This window comes from Stomoxys calcitrans, chromosome 2, assembly GCF_963082655.1.
Source record: "Stomoxys calcitrans chromosome 2, idStoCalc2.1, whole genome shotgun sequence".
Classification (NCBI taxonomy): domain Eukaryota; kingdom Metazoa; phylum Arthropoda; class Insecta; order Diptera; family Muscidae; genus Stomoxys; species Stomoxys calcitrans.
This window is the reverse complement of record NC_081553.1, coordinates 69,526,582-69,552,743: the sequence shown is the minus strand read 5'-3', so window position 1 is coordinate 69,552,743 and position 26,162 is coordinate 69,526,582. Positions and strand designations below refer to the sequence as shown.

At 36.5% G+C, this 26,162-nt stretch overlaps 1 protein-coding gene across 1 annotated transcript; it reads left to right on the top strand.

Moving 5' to 3' along the window:
- Positions 1 to 355: 355 nt before the first annotated feature.
- Positions 356 to 24,206, top strand: LOC106089937 (uncharacterized). Its single transcript, XM_013255932.2, has 2 exons — positions 356 to 1,333; positions 21,810 to 24,206. Exons 1-2 carry the CDS (start codon positions 1,283 to 1,285, stop codon positions 23,568 to 23,570), a joined length of 1,812 nt encoding a protein of 603 aa, XP_013111386.2. The 5' UTR covers positions 356 to 1,282; the 3' UTR covers positions 23,571 to 24,206.
- The last annotated feature ends 1,956 nt before the right edge of the window (positions 24,207 to 26,162 follow it).

Sequence of the window (26,162 nt, the reverse complement as noted above, 5' to 3'; positions counted from 1 at the left end):
GAACCCTATGTCGCATTTGGTACTTAGAATTTTGCTACGCAATTTAAATTAAGCAATTTTAAATATAGTTTAAAAAAAATTACGACTTATGAACTATATGACAATTTTTATAACTACCATTTCTAAAATAAAATTGTGTTACTATATACTTTATATTGGCAACCCTAAACTCATGTAAATCAATGAGAGACAAATTACTGTTTATGCTAGAGCTAAACATTACAATGAGAGCTAGAATGTTGTAATCAAATAGGGTGAGCACGAGAGAGAGAGCAAAATAAACAGAGAAAAAATGTGTCAGCAAAAAACGTAGAAAAGATATAAACACAACGAGGGTGAGTGGCATTCATGCTTGAATGCTCTCTGCTCTAATGGTTGTGGGACCATTCACAAAACATAGGCGAATAAACATAGATGTGCGTTCGTACAAATCGCACCGCAACCAACGGAACCGCCGTCGTTTAGCTTTCGTAAAGTACGTAGTGGTTAAGTGAGTGTGCTTCTGTATCCGCTAGAATCAACATCATAGCCATAGTCGGTCCGTCGCTAGGTAATAGATAAGTTGTAACCCAGAGCTCGTGTGCGTGAACGTAAAAACGTTGTAAGCAGCAACAACAACAACATCAACCAGAGCAGCAGCAAAAACAACATTGCTTGGAGTATTATGGTGTTCTTATTTACAATGAATATTATTGCGCAGGTTGTTGTTTTGCCATAGAGACGTAGAAAAAATCCCATAACAACGTCTCCCTATCGTCTTACAACAAACAATACATACCAACTTCCATGTGAATGGAAAGAAAAAAAGCAGTGAAAATATGAAAATAAAAATAAAATAAAAATATTCAAAAGAAAATCCTCATAAAAATTAAAAGCCTTCGCGCTAAAGTTCTTAGAATTTCAAAGTGAAAAAAAAGTTTTGGAAAATTAAAATTCTATGAATAAAATTTGAATAAAAAATTAAAAAAAACAACAGCCTAATTAAGAATTCAAATGGAATAAAAAGTAAATAGTCATAAAAACCCATCAAAACAGTGGAGGGAATGTCTAAAAGCCCTTTAGTGGGAAGTGAAAAATCAAAGCCACTACATTAAATTTATAAAAAAAAATAATTTGATTAAAGTTCCGTGTAGTTAAATAGAACAAGAAGCACCAGTGAGTTTGTTAACATCACCACTTCAACGTAATAGCCACAAAACGAAAAGATATCGAGACGGACGTCACAACGACATTGTATCAAAGGAGGAGGAGTAGTAGCAGTAGCAGTAACAAAGCCATCATCATGGATGTAAGAACAACAAACCGGGTTTACAAAGGGCCCAGAAACAAGCAGGTAAATAAGTGTGTGGAATAACCAGGAAACTATTGTTTTGTACCATCATGCCATGGTATAAATCAAATGTGTCAAAGCCAGAAAAAAGTAAGAACCTATTGTGTAAAGTGTAGAATTTGAAAAAGTGGGTTTTGTATGTATCTAAGGTCTAGCATGTGTTAATGTCTACTATGGTGTATCTGATATCTATGGGTCTTTCTCAGAAAAGTTGTTGTTTAACTTGTAACAAATGTGTTTGTTTAACTTGTTAAAGCTTTCAAAACAACATCTCCCTTTAATTAACACTCAGTACATAAAGAACCAAAACAAATGTATCACCCATCCCCCCATTCCATTATCATCCAAGGGGATACTCTTTGCGTACATAGGAATTGTTTTACACACAACCGACCGTTGCCCCAATGTTCTCAATGTTTTTACATTGGCAATGAATTCTGCTCAAAATTTTCTGTGTCTCTCAGCTGTAAACAACAACAACAAAAACACACAAGGCCAAAATGTACATAAACTCTGTAAAGTCTTTAGCACATTGCGAAAAGTGTTGTCAATATTTAAAAAAATATAGCGAAACGTTGAACATAATGTTTTTAACATTTACTGGAGAAATATCACTTATTTGTTTCTCGGCATCGTAGAAAGCCGGTATTAATTCTTATAAATCAAATTTTCCAGTTAAGATGTAGGTAAATAATTACTTCCAGAAAAAAGTATATAACAGAAGATTAACAAGTAAATATATATAAAGAAGAGTTATAGATTTATATGTTGATTTAAATGTGATGAGGATACTGGAACAGGCAGGATACAAGAGCAGATAGTACAAGAGCGAACAGAATATAGAAACACGGTGGGTACTTACTTTACTTTAATTGGCTACGACAGAACATTTGTTCCACTAGTCGAACGAAGAATAACGTCCCAAGCGCCTCGATCTTCTGCGCTCATTCTAAAATCTCCGACACAAAGTTTCGAAGTATCTTCCACCACTTGATCATTTCATAGGGCTTTTGGTCTTCCTGGTTTGCGAGTACCACCGTGTTTGCCTTTAAAACACTTCTTTGCTGGAGCTTCATCATCCATTCTGATAACATGACCTAGCCCACGCAGCCGTTGTATTTTGATACATGTAACTATGTTAGCGTCGTCATACAGCTCGTGGTTCATAGAACGCCTATATTCTCCATTAACGCACACTGATCCATATATTTTACGAAGAATCTTTCTCTCAAATACTCCAAGCACTGCCTCATCTACTTTCACAAGTACCCATGCCTCAGAACCATATAACAACACGGGTAGTATCAGTGCCTTGTTTAGTGCAATCTTCGTCTATCGAGAGGTGGCCTTGTTTCTAAACTGCTTACTGAATCCAAAGTAGCATCTCTTTTCCAGTATTATTCTTCGCTTTATCCCAAAACTGGTGTCATTCGTTTCGGTTACTGCGGTGCCGAGGTAGATAAAGTTACTGACTATCTTAAAGTTGTGGTTCCCAACTTTCTCCATTTCCTTTATCTGATCGGTTGTACAAGGCGTTTGGGGTGTTGAAACCATCCATTTCGTCTTATCTCCATTTATTGCCAGACCCATTTTCACTGACTCGATTCTTTCAAAGGCAGCAGTTATTACTTCCGGTGACCGACCTATGATGTCGAAGTCGTCGGCGTAGGCGAGTAGCATGTGTTCTCTTGTGAATAGTATGCCATATCTATTGATATCTGCTTCTCGTATAATCTTCTTCAGCATAATATCAAAGAGATCACATGATAGGCTGTCTCTTTGTCTGAAACCTCGTTAGGTATTAAATGGTTCCGAGAGATTCTTTCCTATTCTTACTGAGGAACGCGTATCAGCAAGTGTCAGGTTCGTATTAATTTTGCAGGGATACCAAACTCAGACATGGCTTGAAATACCTTTGACCGTAAAGATGTATCGAAAGCGGCTTTGTAGTCAACAAAAAGATGGTACTTGTGGATTTGTCCTTCTCGCGTCTTTTTTCAGGATTTGGCGCAGTGTGAATATCTGGTCTAGGGTTGATTTATCAGGTCTAAAGCCGCATTGATAGGGCCCAATTATCTCATTGACTTTAGGTTTTAATCTTTCACACAGTACGCTCGAGAGAATCTTGTATGCAAAGGGGAGGAGACTTATTCCTCTGTAGTTGGCACATTCTGTCTTGTCTCATTTCTTGTGTACGGGACGTAGTATGCTGAGGTCGCAATCATTGAGTATTCGTTCTTTTAAACAGATTGCGCAGACAAGCTGATGCATACGCCATATCAGTGTGTCACCTCCGGTCTTAAATAGCGGGTAACTCTCGGATCCTGCTGCCTTGTTGTTCTTCAGTCGAGTCACTGCTACTTGGACCTATTTCTAACTAGGAGGCAAACATTCTAAGCTATCATTAGGGATTGGTTCTTCGCCGCCGTCATCGGACACTAGCAGTTGGGTAAAATGTTATATCCATATCCTTAACATGCTATCTGTATCAGTTACCAGATTTCTTCCTTTGTCTCCGCAGGAGGATGTGCCTGCACCAAAGCCATCGGTTTGATGTTCAATTTTTTGGTAAAAGTTCCAGACTTCATTCTGATTCCTGTACATCTCAATTCGCTTACACTCACGTCTTTCCATTTCCCTTTTCTTTCTGCGGAACAGACGTTTCTCCTCTTTCCCTTTCTCCCGATACCTCTCCTTCATCTGGTACGTTGCAACTGATTGCCAAAGATATCTTCCTTCCCTATCTTAGCATTATTCTCTCTCTAGGCGCTTGTGGAAAATATCCTTGTTCTGCTCGTCCTTGTCTTCAATGGGCACAAATAAGGCTGATGTTCAAGAATTTGGGTTTTACGCGGATTGTGTCTAGCCTCTCATCCACCGAAGTAAAGCTTGAGACAAGATGTGTCAGTCTCCGACTAACCAAAAATCCACAGTCAAAATCATGACTCGTGTTGCCAAACGGTGCCGAACTATACTATAGCTGCCATATAGTATAGTTTGTCACCGTTTGTCGGACTTCCTGTAAGGCGGTAATATCTGCCATGTACTTCTTCAATACATCCGCCATCGCGTATACTGCACCTTTTCTATAGAGAGTGCGGACATTCCAGATGAAAATCCGTAAATCATGGTCCTTTTTTCGTTTGCGTGGATTTTCAACGTTTGGGGGGGGGAGGGTCCGTTTTGCTATTTCTTTGTTTCTCATAGTGATTCTTTTAGTTTTCCGGGGGTGGGTTACTGGCCCAGCGTCCCAACTGCTTGGGGTTTGTTATTTCTTTGTTTCTCATTGTGATTCTTTTAGTTTTCCGGGGGTGGGTTACTGGCCCAGCATCCCAACCGTATGGGGTTTGTGGGTTCGCACATGTGGCCTCGTTTTGGCGAGCCGCTAGCTCCAAGATCTGACGCTCGCCTCCAGCCTCCCTTAACCTGCGAACAGAAGCTGATGTTGGCCATTGGTTATTTGTAGGAGCCAATAACTCGCCTTGTAATCACGTGTATTATTGGCACCCATTCTTTAATTAAGAGCCATTTCGACGAAATGTGATATATATACGTATATCCGAAGGGGGGTCGCCTAAGTTCAGGCCGGACGAATTTAACGCCTTTTTACTTTTTTCATCTTCACAATTTTCTAATTATTTATTTTGTATTGTATATTTTGTTTCATTATTCTTAAATTTAAAATGGTGGTAATTACGTTGATGAGCATAGCAACAGATGAGCGCCATGTCGCGTGACGCTAAATTCCATGCCGGAACCACAGCACATTGGCATCACCCAGCACCATTGTGCGATAAATATTCAATACTGTTCTGGTTTTGAGATATGAAAAAATGTGGTCTTACTTACGTTGCGGTGCGTATGGCTGTTTTATGTACGCACACTCATTTCAATCTAAATGTTCGCAACAGCGACATGCAAACATATATTTAGGCATGTACATTTGATTAGATGATGTCATGTGTTTCGCATTTTTGTACTCACCACCATAGAGTGGAGATATATTAATCTAGTCATTCCGTTTGTAACACCTCGAAATATCTGTCGAAATCCCGATAGCGTTCGAACGCGTAAAGCTAGCAGCTTGAAATTTTGCTCAGATACTAACCATTAATGTAGGTCATTGGGGATTGCAAATTCGCTATATCGGTTCAGATTTGGATATAGCTCCCATATAAACCGATCTCCCGATTTGACAACTTGAGCCCCTGGAAGCTGCAATTTTTGTCCGATTTGGCTAAAATTTTGCATGCCATGTTCTGCTACGACTGTCAACAACTGTACTAAGTAAAGTCCAAATCGATCTACAACCTGATATAGCTCCCATATTAACCGATTTCCCGATATGACATCTTTAGACCCTGGAGCCGATTTAGCCTAAATTTTGCACATAGTGTTCTGTTATAACTTCCAATAACTGTGCCAAGTACGTTTCAAATCGGTTTATAACCTGATATAGCTCCCATATAAACCGATCTCCCCATGTGAATCCTTGAGCCCTTACAAGCTGCAATTTTTATCCGATTTGGCTACCCTTTTGCATGTAGTGTTCTGTTACAACTTCGAACAACTGTACTAAGTAAAGTCCAAATCGGTTTGTAACATGATATAGCACCCATATAAACCGATCTGCCGATTAGACTTCTTGAGTCCTTACAAGCCGCAATTTTGTCCGATTTGGCTTAAATTTTGCATGCGGTCTTCTGTTACAACTATCAAATACGGTCCAAATCGGCCGAGAACCTGATATAGCTTCCTTCTTCTAAATTTAGTTTGTATAAATTTTTAGTAGAATCCATGGTGTTGGGTTCTCAAGATTCGGCCCGGACGAACATAGCACACTTTTACTTGTTTACAACTGCCCAATACGTACAATACAATTTCTGTCTGTCCGCATTCTTCTGGTGCTAATTCCATTCAATAAAAAATAATTTAAAAATATTTTTTATGGGTTCGTATGTAAATTTAAAGTCGTTTTTTTTTTAAATTTTCTTTAAAATAGTTTATGGGCAATTTGCCTTTGGAAATTTATGATTGACAATGAGAAAATTGAAAAGCTTGTATGTGGATACACATACAAGCATTCCCACATAGACCAGATACAACCAATGTTATCAACATAAAATTCTTTGTCTCTAGTTTTTTACACTTTCTTGGTACAACAATTAAAAAAATGTAAACTATGCTAAAAATTAAATTTTTATAACATTTCTAAGAAAAAATAGATTAGGCAATTTTTTTATGAAAATCAAGTTTCTATCCATATTAAAAACAAATTTCATACAAAAAAATTTCGAAAAATTAAACAAACATTTTTGTGTGTGAAAGTCAAATTTTATCCTCATATTTTCTCAAAAATATTTTCACCAGTGGCAGCATTGTTTAGTTACACCTACACTTGAATGACACTTTTGTTATTATTATCGTTACTATTAATAATAACCTTGGCGCATAAATGCGGCATTTAACAAAAGCATACAGATAATACAATAGCAACAACTACAGCAATCACACAACAATAAGCAAAACGAGAATAAGAGCAGAAAATGCCGCCAGTTTTCATTTTTAAATTAATTGTTAGGGTCACTGCCTTGAGTGCCAGTGTCAGGTGTAAGTCGGCAGCAGACCATTTGCATTCCTCGTTTTTCTTGGCAGTGACCGATATGGAATGAATCGGCGATTGCGAATGAAATTTATTTCAATTGGGGTGAACGTCAGCAGTAGCCGCAGCGAAAGCGGCCGCTTACCAAATTATTATTTCCTTGTTTATTATCAGCTGTTTAACGGTTTCACCTCCTCTCTACGCTCTTAGCTGGTTGTCATGCGTAACATACTCAATGGCATGCCTGCAATGAGTTTAATCACTAACGCACCATGTTCGTGACCTATCCGAAATATATATAAGCCGTTTGACGCAGGGTGGTTGTTGTGGGTATCATTTTGAAAATGGACAATGGCATGAACGGTCATAATAAATTAATCACTACAACCGAAACAAAAACTGGGTTTGTTATATTGACTGCTCAATAATACTATGGGGGATCTCTCAATGACAAAGGTTTAACTACCCCCTGGTATTGATATTTCATGCTAGGTGATGGAAACGCAACTGCACTTTTTTACTATTAACCTATTAACGACGAATGGGTGGAAAAATATGCAAGAATAGAGCTGCCTAGAAAAATTCTAGCTCGAGTTAGGAAAGAAGTATCCTAGTGAAATTTGGATTGGCGTTAAGTAGACGAATGGAACTTGTTAAAAATTTTTTCCCGTCGTATTCGGTCATGTTTTGGTTGAAAATTGGCTTATCGAAAGTAGGCAATTTTTTATATCCAAAATAAAATCAAACAAAAAATGTTTCCAAAATTCTTACACTCAAAGAAAAAAGTTAGCTGAAAATAGCAAACACTGTCTGCTGAATATTAGTAGTTAATTTTGCTGCTGTAGTACTGCAAATTCAGAGTAGCAGGGTTACTGCTGAAAAGTCTGTTGTTTGCAGAAAATTACCGCTACTTAATTATGAATGGATGTTAGACGAAAAAATAGAACACATATGTAAATGTGAGCCTCAGTGTTTGGCTAAAATCACCACATAATGTATAATTTCCATAAACTTTTTTCTTTAAATTTAGATACAAAATATGAGAGCTAGCTCAGGACGGATTTGGTAACTTCTTTACAGTTATTTTCCACAAATTAAAATCGTCTCTTCCAACTAAATTTCTAAAAAAATCAAAGAAAATGCCTGATGTAATCAAAACATGCAACAGACCAACCTTAAAAGTAGCATAAAAATTTTTTTCAGCCGACTTGTGTACTCAAGACAGCAGATTTTGTTAGTCGAAATAGCAGTACGAAATGTTTGCTAATACAGCAGAACTATGTTTGCTGAAACAGCAGTAATGTCTGCTTCCCCATTTTCAGCAGACAAAAACTGCTGTTTTAGCAAATATTTTTGCTGTTTTGAATAACAAATTTGGAAATGGAAAGACGTGAGTGTGACCGAATAGAGTCAGAATGAAGTCCGGAAATTTTACCAAAGAATTGAACATTAAACCGATGGCTTTGGTGCAGGCACATCTTCCTGCAGAGACTAAGAAGGAAATGTGATAACTGACACAGATAGCATACTGAAGATATGGAAAAAACATTTTACCCAACTGCTAGTTCCTACGTTGGCTGCAAAGAGGATACGACGATTACTTATAATCCTTTCTTTTATACCCTCCACCATAGCATGGGGTATACTAATTTCGTTTTTAACACCTCGAAATATTCGTGTGAGACCCCATAAGGTACATATATTCTTGATCATCATGATCATCAATCTAGCCATGTCCGTCCGTCCATCCGTTCGTCCGTTTGTCTGTCGAAAGCATGCTAACTTTCGAAGGAGTAAAGCTACCCGCTTAAAATTTTGCACGAATACTTGTTATTAGTGTAAGTCGGTTGGGATTGTAAATGGGGCAAATCGGTCCATGTCATAAAAGCAGATATCGGATCCTGATTTCTTAAGCCTCTAGAGAGCTCAATTCTTATGCGATTTGGCGGAAATTTTGCATGACATATTTTGTTTAAACTCCCAGCAACTGTGTTAAGTATGGTTCAAATCGGTCTATTACCTGATATAGCTACCATTTAAACCAAACTTGGATCTTGACTTCTTGAGTCACTAGAAGGCGTAATTCCCATCCGATATGGATGAAATTATTCATGAAGTGTTTTGTTATGACTCCCAAAAACAGTGTAATGACAAGAAAGAAGCCATCAGAAGTTTGGTCTTTTTTTCTAATAGCCAAGTATGGAAAAAGCGCTAAATGCCGTATGTGTTCAAATATATATAAAACTAGTGGCAATACATCAAATCTGTATGACCATCTGAAAAGGTCTCACCCATCATTCTGGAATAATCTAAGGTGAGCCAAATGCGATAGACCCACTTCATAACCTTTGAAAAGTAAACAATTTAAGGTCTTTTTTTCCAGTATGCTTCCATACATGTAACTTTATAACACTCTAGTAAGCAAATGTCTGGAACAAATGTGAAAAGAGGCGTCCTGATGGTAGCTCATCAAGGCTGGTTCAACTGCAATTGCAAAAGGCATTAAAATATTATTGCGGACTCGTGTACTTGCGTGGACTTGCATGTAACCGAAGTCTTTCCTTGAGCGCAAGGGTTTTGAACACTCTTGCAAGCAAATTCATTGATCCTCTTTTGGGCCGATGTTATGAGGTACTTTAGGTCAACTTCCTGGCGATAGCAGTTGCCGCAAAAATCACGGCGTACCAGCAGTATGCATGAATTTGTGCCTAGTAAAGTTTGATTTGCCTCTGAGTTCCTTAAGGCAGACGGCCCACTTATAACTTTTCCTAGGACGCTTGCTTGGCGGTTCATCTGTTAACTTGTCTATATTTTTTCTAACTCCTTTTTTTTTGTTTTATTTTGCAAAAACTAGGAACTTGAGACAGAAATGTATTTATTTTTTGCTTTAAAGTTACTGAAATCAACGATAGTATCGATAGTTATCGATATTTTTTGAAAAATATCGATAGTTTGCCAGCTCTGCTATATGGGGGCTATACAAGATATAGTCCGATAAAGAGATTCTGCCTACGGACAAAAAAAATCTGTAGAAAAATGCAGCTCAATATCTTTACTTTTAAAGAATGTAGTGCAATTTCAACAGACAGACGGACATACATGGCTTGATCATCTGAAGGTAGGTTCAGATTAGTCAAATATTTGACCCAACTTGTTTTATAATTTTTGCCCAAAATATGTTAAATTCGAACATTCTTAATTTTGTACTCACATTAGACACATTTTTTTGACATATTTTATTTGTCAAAAAAAAAAAAAACTCAAACAGCGTTAAACATTAGATCGAAATAGGCAATTTATTTGCCCTACATTAGATAGCATATAAAATTTTTTCTTGTACAAATTTTTGAAGGTGTGTCAGTATTGCAAAGTTTGAATGCTTTTTTAGTATCAAATTTTAGATAAATAAGGCAATCATTAAGACTTCTATAAGTTCAGGAAGTCAAACTGGGAGATTGCTTTACAAAGGAGCTGTATCCGAATTAAAACATCAATAACAAGTATTTTCTCATAAGTTAAAGCGTATAGCTTTCATTCTTTTTAAAGCTGTATTTAATTCCACAGACAGACGGCTAGATCAGTTGAGAATGTCAAGACGACCAAGAACGTTATATAGGGCTGCAGATATAGTTGTGATTAGTATTTAGACACACGTGCACAAAAAATTTCTTAAAAGAGCAAATTTCTTCTGGCAAGCTTCCAACCTATGGACAGCCTCTCAAAATTTATGGTTATAGTCCATCGAAGTAATAATTATTTATTGACAGTTTGATCAACTGTGAACATAGAGCTAATAGTATGATGCCATAACAATAGTTGACACTATTAGACAGGTGCATTAGCGGATCTCTCAAATAAATTTGCGTACATAGTATCAACACAAAATCAATATAACATTAAAATTTTCAGCTGGATATAAATTTAGTGAAAACATAATCGTCTGTCATTTCCAAACATTACAGAGTGGCGCGATTTGAGTTTTTTCGTTGCAAAAATCATATCTTTTGAAGCGAATAAGATAATTGAATGATTTAAGCGGTATATGACAGATAAGTATTCAGCCTATAAAGTCAATGTTTGAAAAGGGTGCTGCGAGTTCAAGGTGCTTAGTTATGGCTTAACAAAGTCAAAATTTGTGGAAAAATTTTAGCTAAGTGGAGTAAAAATATTTTCTTTAATTTTTCTTCTTTTTTTAAAGCCTGAATATTATAAAATTATCAACCAAAACTTAATTTTATTTTTTAAATTTTCCGTAAAATTTTCATCTTTAATTGTAATTAAATTTTTTTTTTCGGATATTTTAGGTTGGGAAACGCATAATTTTTTTATAGGAAGGGGCAATCTTTATCAATTTTTAGTATTCGGAAAATTTTGTAACCTTTCCAATGGTATAATCATATAATGCAACTGGTAAAGAAATAGTGCCACAATTCCAAAAATACTGACGATAATAATTCCAATATCCAATAAAAGGTTATAGATATTCCAGTCATCTATGCATGAAGGATGTAGGATTTTCATCTTTTGCCTATAAATGCCTATTTGACAGCACTTCAAAATTTGAAATGCTAGAGGTGACCTACTAGGGTCACCAAACTCTGCATAGTTATTGGATACCATCTCCACATTCACTATGCAAAGTTTTGTGTAGATATTATTATACGTTCAAATGTTATAGAATTATTTCAAGAAATTTTCGACTGTGGGATGTGTTCTCCAAACACTTCTTGAAACATGTCTTTTTTAATTTTCTTTTTTGGAATTTGGCATAAAGGGAATTCGAAGAGCGTATTTTGAAAATATGGCGAGGATTATTTTGGGTATATATATTTTTTTAATTTCCATCAAAGTTGAAAAATAGTGAAATATGAGTACCTCTTAAATTGTGATTTACCCTCAGAAGCTTAAAGAAATAGAGGTGGCAAAATATCGATTGTACTGTCTACATTTAATTATTTGGCTAAATATCGATTGTTATTTATTTTCTATCAATATTTTGACAAAGATCGCCATTTGCAATATTAAAAAAAAAAAAACAAGTAAAGGCGTGCAAGTTCAGCCGGGGGAATCTTATAAAACCACCGCCATGGATTATGCTAAAAATGTATACAAAATAAATTTTGTTGAAGGGCATACTTTTATTCTACATACCAAACTTCTGTCAAACCAACAAAAATTAAAGCTTCTAGGAAACGAACAAGGATCATCGAGAAACCGGTTTACAGGGGAGCTATATCAGGTTATAGACCGATTGTGACCGTATTTGGCACTCCGAACACTATCTGTCAAATCTGAAAAAAATTGCGGCTTGTAAGGGCTCAGAAAGTCAAATCGAGAGATCACTTTATATGGGAGTTATATCATGTTATAGACCGATTTGAACCGTACTTGGCATATTTGTTAGAAGTCTTAACAGAACACTATGAGCAATATTTAAGCCAAATCGGAGAAGAATTGCGGCTAGTAAGGGCTTAAGAAGTCAAAACGGGAGATTGGTTTGTATGGGAGCTATATCAGGTTATAGACCGATTTAGACCGTAATAGACACAGTTGTTGGAAGCCATAAAAGTCAAATGGGGACAAGGGTTTTGGATACTCTTCTGAAGCAAACTCATTGATCCTCTTTTGGGCCAATGTTAGTATGTATGAACTTTTGTCTGGTAAAGTTTGATTTGCCTCTGAGTTCCTTCAGGCAGACGCCCCACTTATAACTTTATAACTTTACCTAGGACGCTTGCTTGGCGGTTCGTCGGTCAATTTGTCTATATTCCTTCGAACTCTTTTTCGTTTCTTGTTTTGAAAATTTGAAAATTTTTCCCATGAACATTCCACTAAGGAACAGGGGCAAACTTCTGACATATCAATGAGTGCAGTTCGATTCAAGCTTAAACTCAATGATAAGGGGCCTCCTTTTTATAGCCGAGTCCGAACGGCGTGCCGCAGTGCGACACCTCTTTGGAGAGAAGTTTTACATGGCATAGTACCTCACAAATGTTGCCAGCATTAGGAGGGGAAAACCACAGCTGAAATATTTTTCTGATGGTCTCGCCAGGATTCCAACCCACACGTTCAGCGTCATAAGCGGACATGCTAACCTCTGCGCTACGGTGGCCTTCTCGTTTTATTTTGCAAAAACTAGGAACTTGAGACTGAAATGTATTTTTTTTTTTGCTTTAAATTGACTGAAGTTAATTGAAAAAGATCAACTTTGAACGGCCGTATCAAAATAAAAATTGCAAATTTTGCCCATTAACATTCCACTAAGGAACAGGGGCCAACTTCTCAAATATCAATGAGTGCAGTCCAATTCAAGTTTAAGCTCAATGATAAGGGGTCTCCTTTTTATAACCGAATCCGAACGGCGTGCCGCAGTGCGACACCTCTTTGGAGAGAAGTTTTACATGCCATAGTACCTCACAAATGTTACCAGCATTACGTTACTGTCCGTAAAGATGTTCACACTCGTCGTCCTCGCGTTACCACCACACCACCTCCTGCATTCCGTGATCGCCCGGATCTCCACCTGCTGAGGTGCTTCCATCCCCAATCCATTCTCCCATTGCCTTAAATCTCATAGCCGCAATTGCTGCCTTACACTTAATCTGTATGTCAATGGGTCGGATATCTAGAATAGTCTCCAGTGCCCTAGTGGGCGTAGTCCTCATCGCTCCGCCTATTCCAAGACAACATGATTCTTATGTTGCACTTTGTCTTCATAGCAGTCAACCAAACTACTTGGGGTAAGTAAGTATTGCTTTAATCACGCTCCTGTAGAGCCAGTGGGCTATCCTCGGATTCAGGCCTCATTTCGAGCCTACGGCCCATTTATATAGTGCCCAACATCTGTGAATGTGACACTTCCAATTAAGTTTCCTATCCAAGATCACTTCTAAGTATATGATCTTGTCAGATATCGAAATCGTTTTATTGAGGAAACGTGGTGCGTCTAATTGACCCACCTTCGTTTTCCTCGTGAACAGGCATAATTCAGTCTTCTCTGGGTTAACATTGAGACCGCTGGGTGTAGCCCAGTTATATGGCATATGCAAGACCCTTTCGGCCCTTCTGCATAGATGGTTCGGATCCTTACCCCTAAGAAGTATTATAGCGTCGTCTGCATAGCAGACGGGTTCAAATCTGTTCTCAGTCAGCATCCGCAATAGCTTATTGATGGTGGTCAACCAAAGTAGTGGCGATAAAATACCCCACCTGTGCCACTTTCTCCCTTATATTTATGTAATGGGACCCGCAATTTATCCACCTGTTCCTTAGCATATGGTTTATCCAGTCTCTAAGGACTTAGTCCACCCGGTATTGGATTGGAGGATTGGATCAATGTGCCGGTCCGCACTTTGTTAAACGCCCCCTCGATGTCAATGCAATCCGCCGATGTGTACGTCTTGACATCGAAGGATTCTTCTATGATTTTTCTAAGCGCTTATGAAAATTTCGATTTTTGCCACCTGATTCTGTTTCCACTGGTTGCGCCATAGGTATTGGTTGATTTTCTTTATAGATGTTGTGAGTATGGTGCAACTAAGAAGAATATTTTTGTGGAATATTTTAATTTTTAACTCAAGCATTCCATTGAAGGCATCATCTTGTTCCTTTTTTCAATAAAGAGATAATTACTTCATTAAAAGTAGAATGCAGCATGTCCCAAAATATTCTTTGGACCTGACACAATAGGATTTTATGGAGTTTATAACCCTTGGGGAAGAAAGGGCGCCAACAATACCCCTTCAATGGGTTATTTGAGGTTTAAAATGTTCCACAAAATTATTTCTACCAGTGTTATCAGTAACAACAATTTAAGACAAAAATAAATTTCAAATTGTGAATTTGCCCCACACCCCTTTTACGTTATCTCATGCTGTAAACTTTTAAAAGGCTGATACACGTTTATCTATTTTTACCTTCTCTTTCATAATCCATTTAATTTTTCTTGTAATTGTGGGTTGTCTTCAAGAGTATTATTTTCATTTTCAATTTGCTAATGGCTTATGTTGCGGGACAAATATTTCGAAAATGCTTCCGTCTTACATGTCACTTAAGTAAGATATTTGCAAAGCATATGAGAACAATCAAAGTCTAATCATCATTTTCACATAAGCGCACATACTTTTCAAATAAGCGCACATACAACAAATAATGATATTTTTAACCAAAATGATTGTCGCATACCAAGACTGATGATGAGTCAGTCAGCCAGTCCATCCATCCATCCATCAGATGGCATTTGATTTTGACCACCGTTCTTGTACCATTAGACAATATTCGACAGCTGTCACTGATGTAGGCGTTTCATCTCAATATTTAAAATATGTATTTGCACATACACACCGTTGCGGAAAACAAAAACAATATGTAAAACACAATCAATTTTGTCTGATTAATTTGAAAATTCATATCACAACTGCTCTGTGAAAAAAGGGTTGTAATTAAAATTCTTATTTGGGCATAGAAATAAAAACATAATGTTCGAGAGCATATGAATCAATCACCAAAACAGATAAGATTCAAATTTCTGCTTGTAAAGCGGATGCAGGTGTTGTTTACTAACCAAAATAACATGATTGCAATAATTATACTGTACATGTTATAAATGAATTCTAATGAATAGTACATTCTAAATTTAACATGCTCTAATTGGAATGAAATTTAACAATTTATTATGTAATTAAAATAGGGAGCAATTTTAACTTTCTTTCACTTTAACTGACTATAGCCTAGTACTGGCTTGGACTTTTCGGTCGAACATTTGTCAAAACGCATTATAAACCAAGTAAGGACAGGCTAAAGTCGGGACAAGGTGACCTTTTGTTACCCTACATAGGGTATACTAAAAAAAATTAATCACAAATGAATGTGTTTACTTGTTGTACCCACCACCGTAGGATTGGGGGTATATTCATTTAGTCATTCTGTTTGCAACACATCGAAATATCAATTTCCGGATGATCGTAAAATTCTAAGACGATTTTACGATGTCCGTGTGTCTGTCCGTCTGTTGTAATCACTCTACAGCCTTCAAAAATTGAGATATTGAGCTGAAATTTGGCACAGATACGTCCTTTTGATGCACACTAGTTAAGTTTTTCAACGGGCCATATTTGGATATAGCTGCCATGTAAACCGATCTGCCGGTAAAGAGTCTGAAGTCCATAAAAGCTTTATTTACTCCCCGATTTCGCTGAAATTTGAAACAGTGAGTAGTTTAAAGCCGACATCTGACATAAATATTGTTCAGATCGGACTATATTTATATATAGACCGATTATTTCTTATACGATTCCACTAAAATTTGAAACAGTGAGTAGTTCTAGGCCTCCCATTATCCGACCTTAATTTGGTTCAGATCGGACTATATTTAGATATAGCCGCCATATAGACCGATCTGCCGATAAGGGGTCTGAAGCCCATAAAAGCTTTTCTTATTACCCGATTTTGTTGAAATTTGAAACAGAGGGTTATTTTAGCCTCCCGACATCTGACCTACATATGGATTACATCGGACTATATTTAGATATAGCCGCCATATAGACCGATCTGACGATAAGGGGTCTGAAGACCATAAAAGCTTTTCTTATTACCCGATTTCGATAAAATTTGAAACATTGAGTCGCTTTGAGCCTCCCAACATAGGACTTAAATGTGGTTCAGATCAGACTATATTTAGATATAGCTGTCATATAGACCGATCTGCCTATAAAGGGTCTGAAGCCCATAACAGTTTTGTTTGAAACAGAGGGTTATTTTAAGCCTCCCGACATCTGACCTACATATGGATTACATCGGACTATATTAAGACATAGCCGCCATATAGACCGTTCTGAAGATAAGGGGTCTAAAGCCCATAAAAGCTTTTCTTATTACCCGATTTCGATGAAATTTGAAACATTGAGTTGCTTTGAGCCTCCCAACATAGGACTTAAATATGGTTCAGATCAGACTATATTTAGATATAGCTGCCATATAGACCGATCTGCCGATAAAGGGTCTGAAGCGCATAAGAGCTTTATTTATCACCCGATTTCGCTAAAATTTGAAACAGAGGGTTTTTTAAGCCTCCCGACATCTGACCCACATATGGATTACATCGGACTATATTTAGATATATCTGCCATATAGACCGATCTCCCGTTAAAGGGTCTGAAGCCTATAAAAGCTTTATTTATTATCCGATTTCGCCTCCCGACATCTGACCTTAATATGGTTAAAATCGGTCTATATTTAGATATAGCTGCCATATGCACCGATCTGTCGATAAGGGGTCTGAAGCCCATAAAACCTTTCTTTATTTCCCGATTTCGCTGAAATTTGAAACAGTGAGTTGCTTTAAGCCTCCCGACATCTGACCTTAATATGTTTCAGATCGGACTATATTTAGATATAGCTGCCATATAGACCGATCTTCCAATTTAGATCATAATCCCATAAAATGTAGATTTATTGTCTGAAAATGTTACTGGTATATGTTACTCGGCTCCTAAATAAAATATGATAGAGACCAGCCACTATTAAGATATAACTACGGATATAGTAGTGGAGTTGATTATTATATCCTTGTTTAATTTGGTCCAGATCGGTCCAGATTCGGTTATAGGTGCCATATGGAACGATCTCTCGATTTAAAGTCTTGGCCCTATAAAAAGCGCATTTATTATCCGATTTCGTTGAAATTTGACGCAGTGAATTATGTTAGGCTTTTCGATATCCGTGTCCTATATAGTTCAGATCGGTATATTTTTGGATATAGCTGCCAAAAAGACCAATATTTTGTTCCAAAAAATCGAACAGTGACTTATATTTATTAGACCACTCAATGTACGTGCCGAATTTGGGTGCTTAAGTTATCTAAGTTACACCGGATTGTAACGGTTTACATAAATAACCGAGGTGGTGTGTATCCAAATTTCGGCCCGGCCGAACTTAATGCCTTTTTACTTGTTTTGTTTTATTTTAAATTAGCTGTGTCAGTGCGTCCCGTTACACCCTAAACCCCATTTTTGTATCCTCCACCATAGGATGGAGATATACTAATTTCGTCACACCGTTTGTAGCACATCGTAATATTGATCTGCAACCCAAAAAGTGCATATATTCTTGATTGTCTTGGCATTCCAAGTAGATTAAGCCTTGTCCTTTCGTTTATCGAAAACACGCTACCTTTTGAAGCAATAAAGCTAGGCACTTGAAAATTAGCACAAATACTTCCTTTTAGTATAGTTTGGTTGGGATTGTAAATGCGCCATATCAGTCCCTGTTTTAATAAAGCTGCCCTATAAACCGATCTCGGATCTTGACTTGAGGTTTTTCTTTGACTTCCAAACACTATGCCAAATATGGCTTAAATCAATTATTTGCCTGATATAGCCCCCATGTAAACCGATCCCCCCATTATACTTCATGAGCTTCTAGAGAGCGCAATTTTTGGCTAACATTTTGTACAGCGACTTCTCCTATGATCTAACGTGCTAAATATGGTCGGTTTAAAACCAGATATAGCTTCCATATAAACCGATCCCCCGACTTTACTTCGTAAGACCTTTTATGGTGCAATTCTTATCCGATTTGGTTAAAAATTTTCGCAATGACTTCTACTAGGAACTCCAACACCCAAGACCAAGTATGGTTCGAATCGGTGCATATTCTGATATAACTCCAATAGCATAGCAATTCTTAACCATTACCTTTTATTTGCCTGTAAAGAGGTACCGGGTAAATATCTTATACACCCCCTTCATTGTGGAGGATTTTCCTTAAAGCCTTTTAAGAGGGTTATCAAGACATTTAGGGCTTTGGGTGAATTTCAGATCCACACAAATTGATTTCAAATACAACATTTTCAAATCTATTCTATTATCAACGACTTTCTAACTTGCTTTCCAAACGGTCTTAATTCCCCTTTTTGGGGTACAATATAGTCCCGGTCGGTCTACATAATAGTTTGGTATTGTTCACCCAACATCTCGACCCAAGTGTATACTCCACTGTCAAAGACCTTTTATTTTAGTCCTTTATTGTTGCTATTTACATGTCCTATTGAAATACTTGAATCCTTATTCAAATTCGTACTCTACAGTCATAGACGTTTCATTTAAGTCCCATAGTGTGCCGATCAACCTATATATCCTATTGAGGGGTATTTAGTGGATGGGATAGTCTTCTCCCAAAGACATTTTGTTTAATAACCATTTTGTTTCGAGGGACAAGCATTTCCGTTTTGGGGATTTTTGGGGATGTGGAGTTCTCATAGGCACCTTGAACTTAATTTTTATATCAGGTATATTCTCTAAATCTAAATACCTTTCATTTGATAACCATATTGTCCCAATCGGAAAATTTTTCCTGTTGGGAGGTTTTCGGAGGTGGGGATCAGATATGTACTCTACTTTCAAATACCTTTCATTTGATTCCCATAATGTCTCGATCAGTAAATATGTATTTCTGGGTAGGTATTTGGGAGCCACCCGAGCGCAGAGGTTAGCATGTCCGCCTATGACGCTGAACACCTGGTTTCAAATCCTGGCGTGACCATCATAAAATTTTCAGCCGTGGTTATCCCCTTCTAATACTGGCCACATTTGTGAGGTACTATGCCATGTAAAAACTTCTCCCCAAAGAGGTGTCGCACTGCGGCACGCCGTCCGGACGAGCTTAAACTTGAATCGGACTGTGGACTGTGTGTGATTTGTGAGAAGTTTGCCCCTGTTCCTTAATGGAATGTTCACGGGCAAATTTTCATTTGCATTTGGGGGTGGGCCGTGCCCCCATACACTTGGGGCCAAGTTGTTATATCAAATTCGTACTCCACTCTTGAATACCTTTCATTTTACAACCCTTTTTCCGCAAACGATAAACATGTCCATTTTGGGTGGGTTTTGGGATGGGGCGTCCTAGGCTAGGCTATTTAATCCCAAAGTTTTGTACCAATTTTGAGTTTTTGGCCTTTAATAAGGTATAAAATATTTCGTTACAATAGGTGCACCCATCTACGAGATCTGGCGTTTTTGAAAATTAGGGTAAGGGGAGATCTGCCCTACTTCGGATATCAGACTATAAAGGACCCTGTGCTGCAATGGACTAAAATGTCTAAGTGAGTCTGATTGCAAACTTCACCCAAACCTCATCTTCGTTTAGTTCAATTGCCAATGTAATTTGGACAGTGGGATGGATGAACAGGCTCAACTAGATCAACTTTAAACGTCAAGACGATCAAGAATATAAAGGGTGATTTTTAAGAGCTATGGGAAAGTTTTTCAAAAAAAAAACTAAATTCAGAAAAATTAAATTTTTTTTGAATCGATAGTACGGTTCATATAATTTAGCGTTTGAAGATTATTTCATGCAAATGTTGACCGTGACTGTCCTCAAATGGTCCATCCGCTAAGCCCAATTTTGGCATACCCTTTCCAACATTTCGGCCGGTATCTCACAAATAAATGCATTATTGTTGTCTTCCAATGCGTCAATTGAAGCGAGCTTGTCTGTATAGACATGAACTTTAGCACTGCCCCACAAAAATAGTCTAAGGCATTAAATCACACGATCTAGGCGGACAATTGACCGGTCCCGAACGTGAAATAAAATGTTCAACGAAATCGCCTCTCAATAAGTCCATTGTTACGCGTGCTGTGTGGCATGTGGCACCGTCTTATTGAAACCACATGTCATGCAAGTCAAACTCTTGCATTTTGGGCAAAAAAAAGTTGGATATCATCTCACGGTAGCTCTCACCATTCACAGTTACGTTACGATTCGCATCATCTTTGAAGAAGTATGGTCCAATGATGCCACCAGCCCATAAACCGCACCAAACTGTCACTTTTTCCGCATGCATTGTTAGCTCTTGCACTGCTACTGGCTGATCTTCACTCCAAAATCTACAATTCTGCTTATTTACGTACCCATTGAGAAAAATGAGATTCGTCGCTGAAGAAGAAGAAGCATGCAATGAACTTTCTTAACAGAGCGCGCATTTTGATAACAAAATTCAATAATTTACAAGCGTTGTTCGTTTGAAAGACGATTCATGGTTAAATTATAGACCAAATTAAAGATGGTTGTTAGTAAAAAAACATGAAACGTGCGTGAGATGTTTAAACTACTGTTGCCAAAAAAGATAATAGCTAAAAAATCACCCTTTATATAAGTTTTACGCAACCCAATGTTTCAAGGTTTTACTAGCAAATGGACGAAGTTTTTACCTTTCACCCTAAAATGGTGGGAATACAAATAAATTAAAATTTTAACTGCCTCATTAAAGGAATTTTTTTAATTTTTAATACGCAGACAAATAAAAAGTAGTCTTAGAAAATGATTTTGAGTGGAAACTTTTGGGTTCATAAATTAGGTCACTAGACTTTTCATTGAATAACAATATTTTTTAACCCATGGTTTCTTTTTTACTTTTCAAAGAACATACCGCAATTGATATTAAATGTAGTTCCTATAACTCCAGCAAAATTACATAGATTTTCATTCATATAAATCGAAAAGGGTGACGCCTTAAGCATGGACAGATGCAATCAATCAAGCTTAAACACAAGACCTACCAAGTGATAGCGCTTACGGGGAATTTGTTTGGGGTAGATAAACACACATTGTCAGAGATATGGTCATATAAGAATAACCAGGCAACCAATTAAAACACTAACTACCTACCGGCTCTATTAAAAATACAAAAAACCTATAGACGAAAAATAGATGTAAGTCACTTCCGGACGGGCAGTAAGCCATATAAGACGAATTAACATAGTTGAGTGGTAAAATAGGTTTGGCTTAGATGGCACATTTGATTGTTTATAAAGATTTCAAAAATAATTTAATTAGAATTTATTTAAAATATTGCTTTTTTTCTTGTTCTTTTTTCAGCTAACTAATATGGAGAGTATGTTGAACCTAGCCAATTCCCTGGATGCTTATAATGACTGTGATGTTGCTAACGAATCTAGTCCCTGTTGGAATGATTTACCCAATGAGCTGTTAATACACATTTTCAAATATTTGCCCCATGGAGATTTACAACAGGTGCGCATGATTTGCCGGCGTTGGCATGACTTGATGCAATTGCCTGAATTTATGGATAAAACCAAGATAGTGGTAAATCAAGAGAATATGGCAATTTTAATCGACTCCCTTCGTCAGGATGCTGATTTGGCTCAGCGCCTAACATATGACACCTTGGAATTACATGGCCTAGAACTGAGCAATGAAGTCAGTGAAATCCTACAACATTTGGGTACCAAAGTACACAAATTGCGCCTTTACAAGTCACCCGTATTTGCCTTGCTGAATGATCACCTGCCCGAGTTAGAAGAGCTCATAGTCACTCACATACCCACAGTGCAAAGTGATAATAATTTTTCCTTGAATTTGGGTAAATTTCCTAAATTCAAAGCCTTAGATATAGCCTGCAGTAATGTGACTACCTACATTAAGACGCACATGATTCTAAATTTGACGCGGGAGGTCTCAGTGAAAATGGAAAAACTTTGCATAGAAATCAATAGAGATCATGAGGATCTCTTGATCTATACTTTGCAGTGCCATGCCAGCTCTCTGAAACATTTGGAAATAATTTTACGTTCGACTCCTTTGATGATTGTAAAATGGAAGCAGGTCTTTGTTTTGCTGGAATGTTTGGAGACTTTGAAAATTACAGGCATTTCCTGTTACTTATGGCTGAAGCATGTCTTTGAATGCCTGCCCCAAGAGGCTCCTTTGAAACATTTAGATTTGAGTGGAGGCCTACAGGTGGATGATCCTTTGCTCAAATTGATTGTGGACAAATGGCCCAATAGCTTAGAGACCATGGAATTAATGTTCTGTAGCTGTCTAACTGATGAGGGTGTAAAAAGTTTGGGAAAACTTAAAAAATCTCTAAGAACCCTTAATATATCCCATTGTTCTAAGATTTCTTCAAAGGGCCTGCTGCAGGGTTTGGTGGAGGAAACAAATCCCATACTCACCAGCCTGGTATTGAATGACATTACCGACTCAGAGTCCGAGGGCATGTGTTTAGTGGCCCAACGTTTACCCAATTTGACTTACCTTAGTTTGGAGTCATGCCGAGATGCTGTCACTGATGCCACGTTGGAGAATATCTTCAGACATCAACGAAAATTGCAACATTTGATACTAGATGACTGTATGCGTATAAGTGATGAGGGTCTCTTGGGCAATGGTGGTGATAACCCCTCGACCATACGTAACCTTAAGGGTCTGCAGAGCCTCTCTCTTAGAGGTTGTCGTAATCTTTCCAATCGTGCCTTGGCTAAAGGCCTTAAGTTCCGTGAGCTGCGTAAATTAGTTTTAGGCTATTGCCACAAAATATCCTCTATGGGTATAGAGGAATTGGTGGAGAATTGCCGTTGCCTAGAGGATTTGACCATTTCCAGTTGCCTTATGATTGATGACGATGCTATGTTGCATATAGCCCAGGGCTTGCCTCGTTTGCGGCGACTGAATGTAAGCAACTGTATTAATTTGACTGGCCGATCTATTGATTATGTCGTGGAGTTGTGTAAATCCTTGAAGGAGTTGTCAATGTGTGGCATAGACTCGTTGGAAATTGAAGAGGTACAAGATAAGTTCCTGCAAATGAAACCACAAATACTGGAGTTGAATTTATAAGCGATAAAGGGTACAAAAACTACATTATAGAAATCTATAAAAATATCTCTTTTTGGGGATATACCAAGAATACAAGGATCATTAAAATGTTATGGTAAAGTGTAATTTTTCCTTCAGGTCTTTTAAAATAGTCAGATAAAACGATTAAAAACATTGTGGAATATAATTTAAAGCTATAGAATTGTTTAAGAACGTTCAACAACCAAGAAAAAACTGTTATACTCCTATATTGTTAAAAATCTCAAAGTGTTATACTCAGATAATGTACCACAAACAAGAAATTGTGTTCTTTGGGGTCTATATAAATAACTCTAATTAAAGTAAAACTATTTTAAAGATTTCATTAATTAAAATGTTATACTTGTATAATGAGGTGCAGTTTTCTTAAAGTCAAATTACACATTCTCTGTATATTGTTTAAGAGCAATTTTAGTTCGATTCACAACCAAGGACAAAGTGTTATACTGTCAAACAGTTTTACTGGTCTTATGCATTTTCTACCAAACCAACAATTTGTGTATTCTCGGGAGTCTATAAATTATTTCAGTGCTGATATCTGTGCAGTGAAACAGTTATACAACTACAAAAAAAAAAAACGGTTTAACATCTTTGACAGCCAAATCTCATTTCTTTTTTTTATTTTTTTACTAGGAATCGTTCGAAAATATTCAACTACCAAAGCAAAAGTGTTATACTGCCAAAGTGTTAAACCGTAATTCTCGAACAGTGCACAATTGGCTTTCAAAACAAAACAGATTCCATAAATGATTTTAACAAGAAAAACTGTGAAAGGACCGAAACTGTTATACTTCTATGCCTAAATTCTGTTTTTCTTAATGCACAAATTTTTGTAAAATTGTCGAGAGTATGAGTCGTTTTCGTACATTCTATAATCATGGAAAATATGGTATACTATCAAACTGTTCTACACTCCAAAGTGTTAGACTGGCCAAAGTTTTATATTGGGATAGAGTAGCATTGTAATGACTTTTGGGCTTTTTCTGAAGTGTTTTAAGGATTTTATTATGTGAATTTCAGTATTGGAAACTTTTATGAGCTATACCATTAAACTGTTATACACCTCTAAGCGCTATATTGGCCAAAGTTCTATAATCGGATAGTGTATCATTGCATTGGCTATTAAAACAAACATGTATGTAAAACCTGGAGTCTATAACTGGTTTCAGTAAGGGAAACTACTAAAACAATGAAACTGTTATACTCCTGTACCAATATTGGCCAAAGTTTTATAATCGGATAATGTATCGTTAGATTGGCTATTAAAACAAACATGTGTGTAAAACCTAGAGTCTATAAATGATTTTAGTAAGGGAAATTATTAAAGCAATGAAACTGTTATATTCCTATACCAAAATGCTTCTTCTTTATAATGCACTTTTACTCATAATATAATTATGAGTAGAAGTCATTGTAGTACGTTCAATCTTCAAGGAAAAAGTTTTATGCTACTAAAGGGTGACACACTCGAAAGTGTCATACTGGCCTTAGTGTTACATTTGGCTAGCCAGTGCAACAAATCGGATATTAAAACAAAATTACATGTATTGTCAGAAGTCTATGAATGATTTCAGCCCCAAAACTGTTATATACCTATAATGAAGTGCTTTTTGTAGAGCTTTTCAGCCAAATGACATATTATGTTTATTTTATATTTCCAAAGTGTTATATAATCCTCAGTGTTATATTGGCCAAAATTCTACAATACAACAACGTGTAATTTTCGGTTTCAAAATGGTCAATGAAAACTGTAAAAGCTCTGAAGATTTCTAAGATTGTGTTCCTTGTTTTCCAACTGAAAACCATTTGTAGACACCAGCATAACCATAGATGTTTTTTCTCTCAACAAACCAGAACAATAATTAACCGACATTTTTATTCACGTGTTTTAATGCAATGTTAGTTTAAGTTTAGTTAGCACAAACCATATTTCCATAATATTTATTTTTTATATACCATGATGCAGTATATGAGTATAACACTTTCCTCAATTTAACTATTAAAGTATAGCAATATGGCCTGGGTTGTGGTACATTCTAAGACATGACTCTGTTATTCTATGAAATCAAATGAAATGTCCATTTGATTTTAAAGAAAATAAAGAATAAAATGAAAGGAAACTTTCAAACAAAATTTACGAAAATAAATTATAAATTTTTTTTTGAATATTACAAATTTTTTATTCATTCTATTAAATGTTTAAGTTAAAATTAGAAAAATTAAAATTTTTTAAGTATATATATTTGTAATATCTAAAAATAATTTAATTACAATTTTTGTGATAAAAATTATCAGAAATTAACCATAACATGATATATATTTTCTCTCTATTTTAAGAAAATATTGTAAAGGAACTTGTATGAAATTTTGTTTAATTTTTTTTTTGTCTAAGCGAAAAGCTGTGTTTTATTTAAAAAATATAATTTTAGAATGTTAATAAATTCAAAGTTTTCAAAAATTTAATTATATAAAATATTTTTAAACCTTGAATTAAATATCCGAAAATCCAATGTTAAAATAATAATTGAATTGCTCTCTTGAGCTACAATATTAAAATTAACTTAAAGTGTAACT

Excerpts from the sequence above, each read along its gene's own strand:
- LOC106089937 (XM_013255932.2), top strand. The coding sequence starts at position 1,283 with ATGGATGTAAGAACAACAAACCGGGTTTACAAAGGGCCCAGAAACAAG. Across the intron at positions 1,334-21,809 it reads AAGGGCCCAGAAACAAGCAG|CTAACTAATATGGAGAGTAT; the intron begins GTAAATAAGTGT and ends TTCTTTTTTCAG.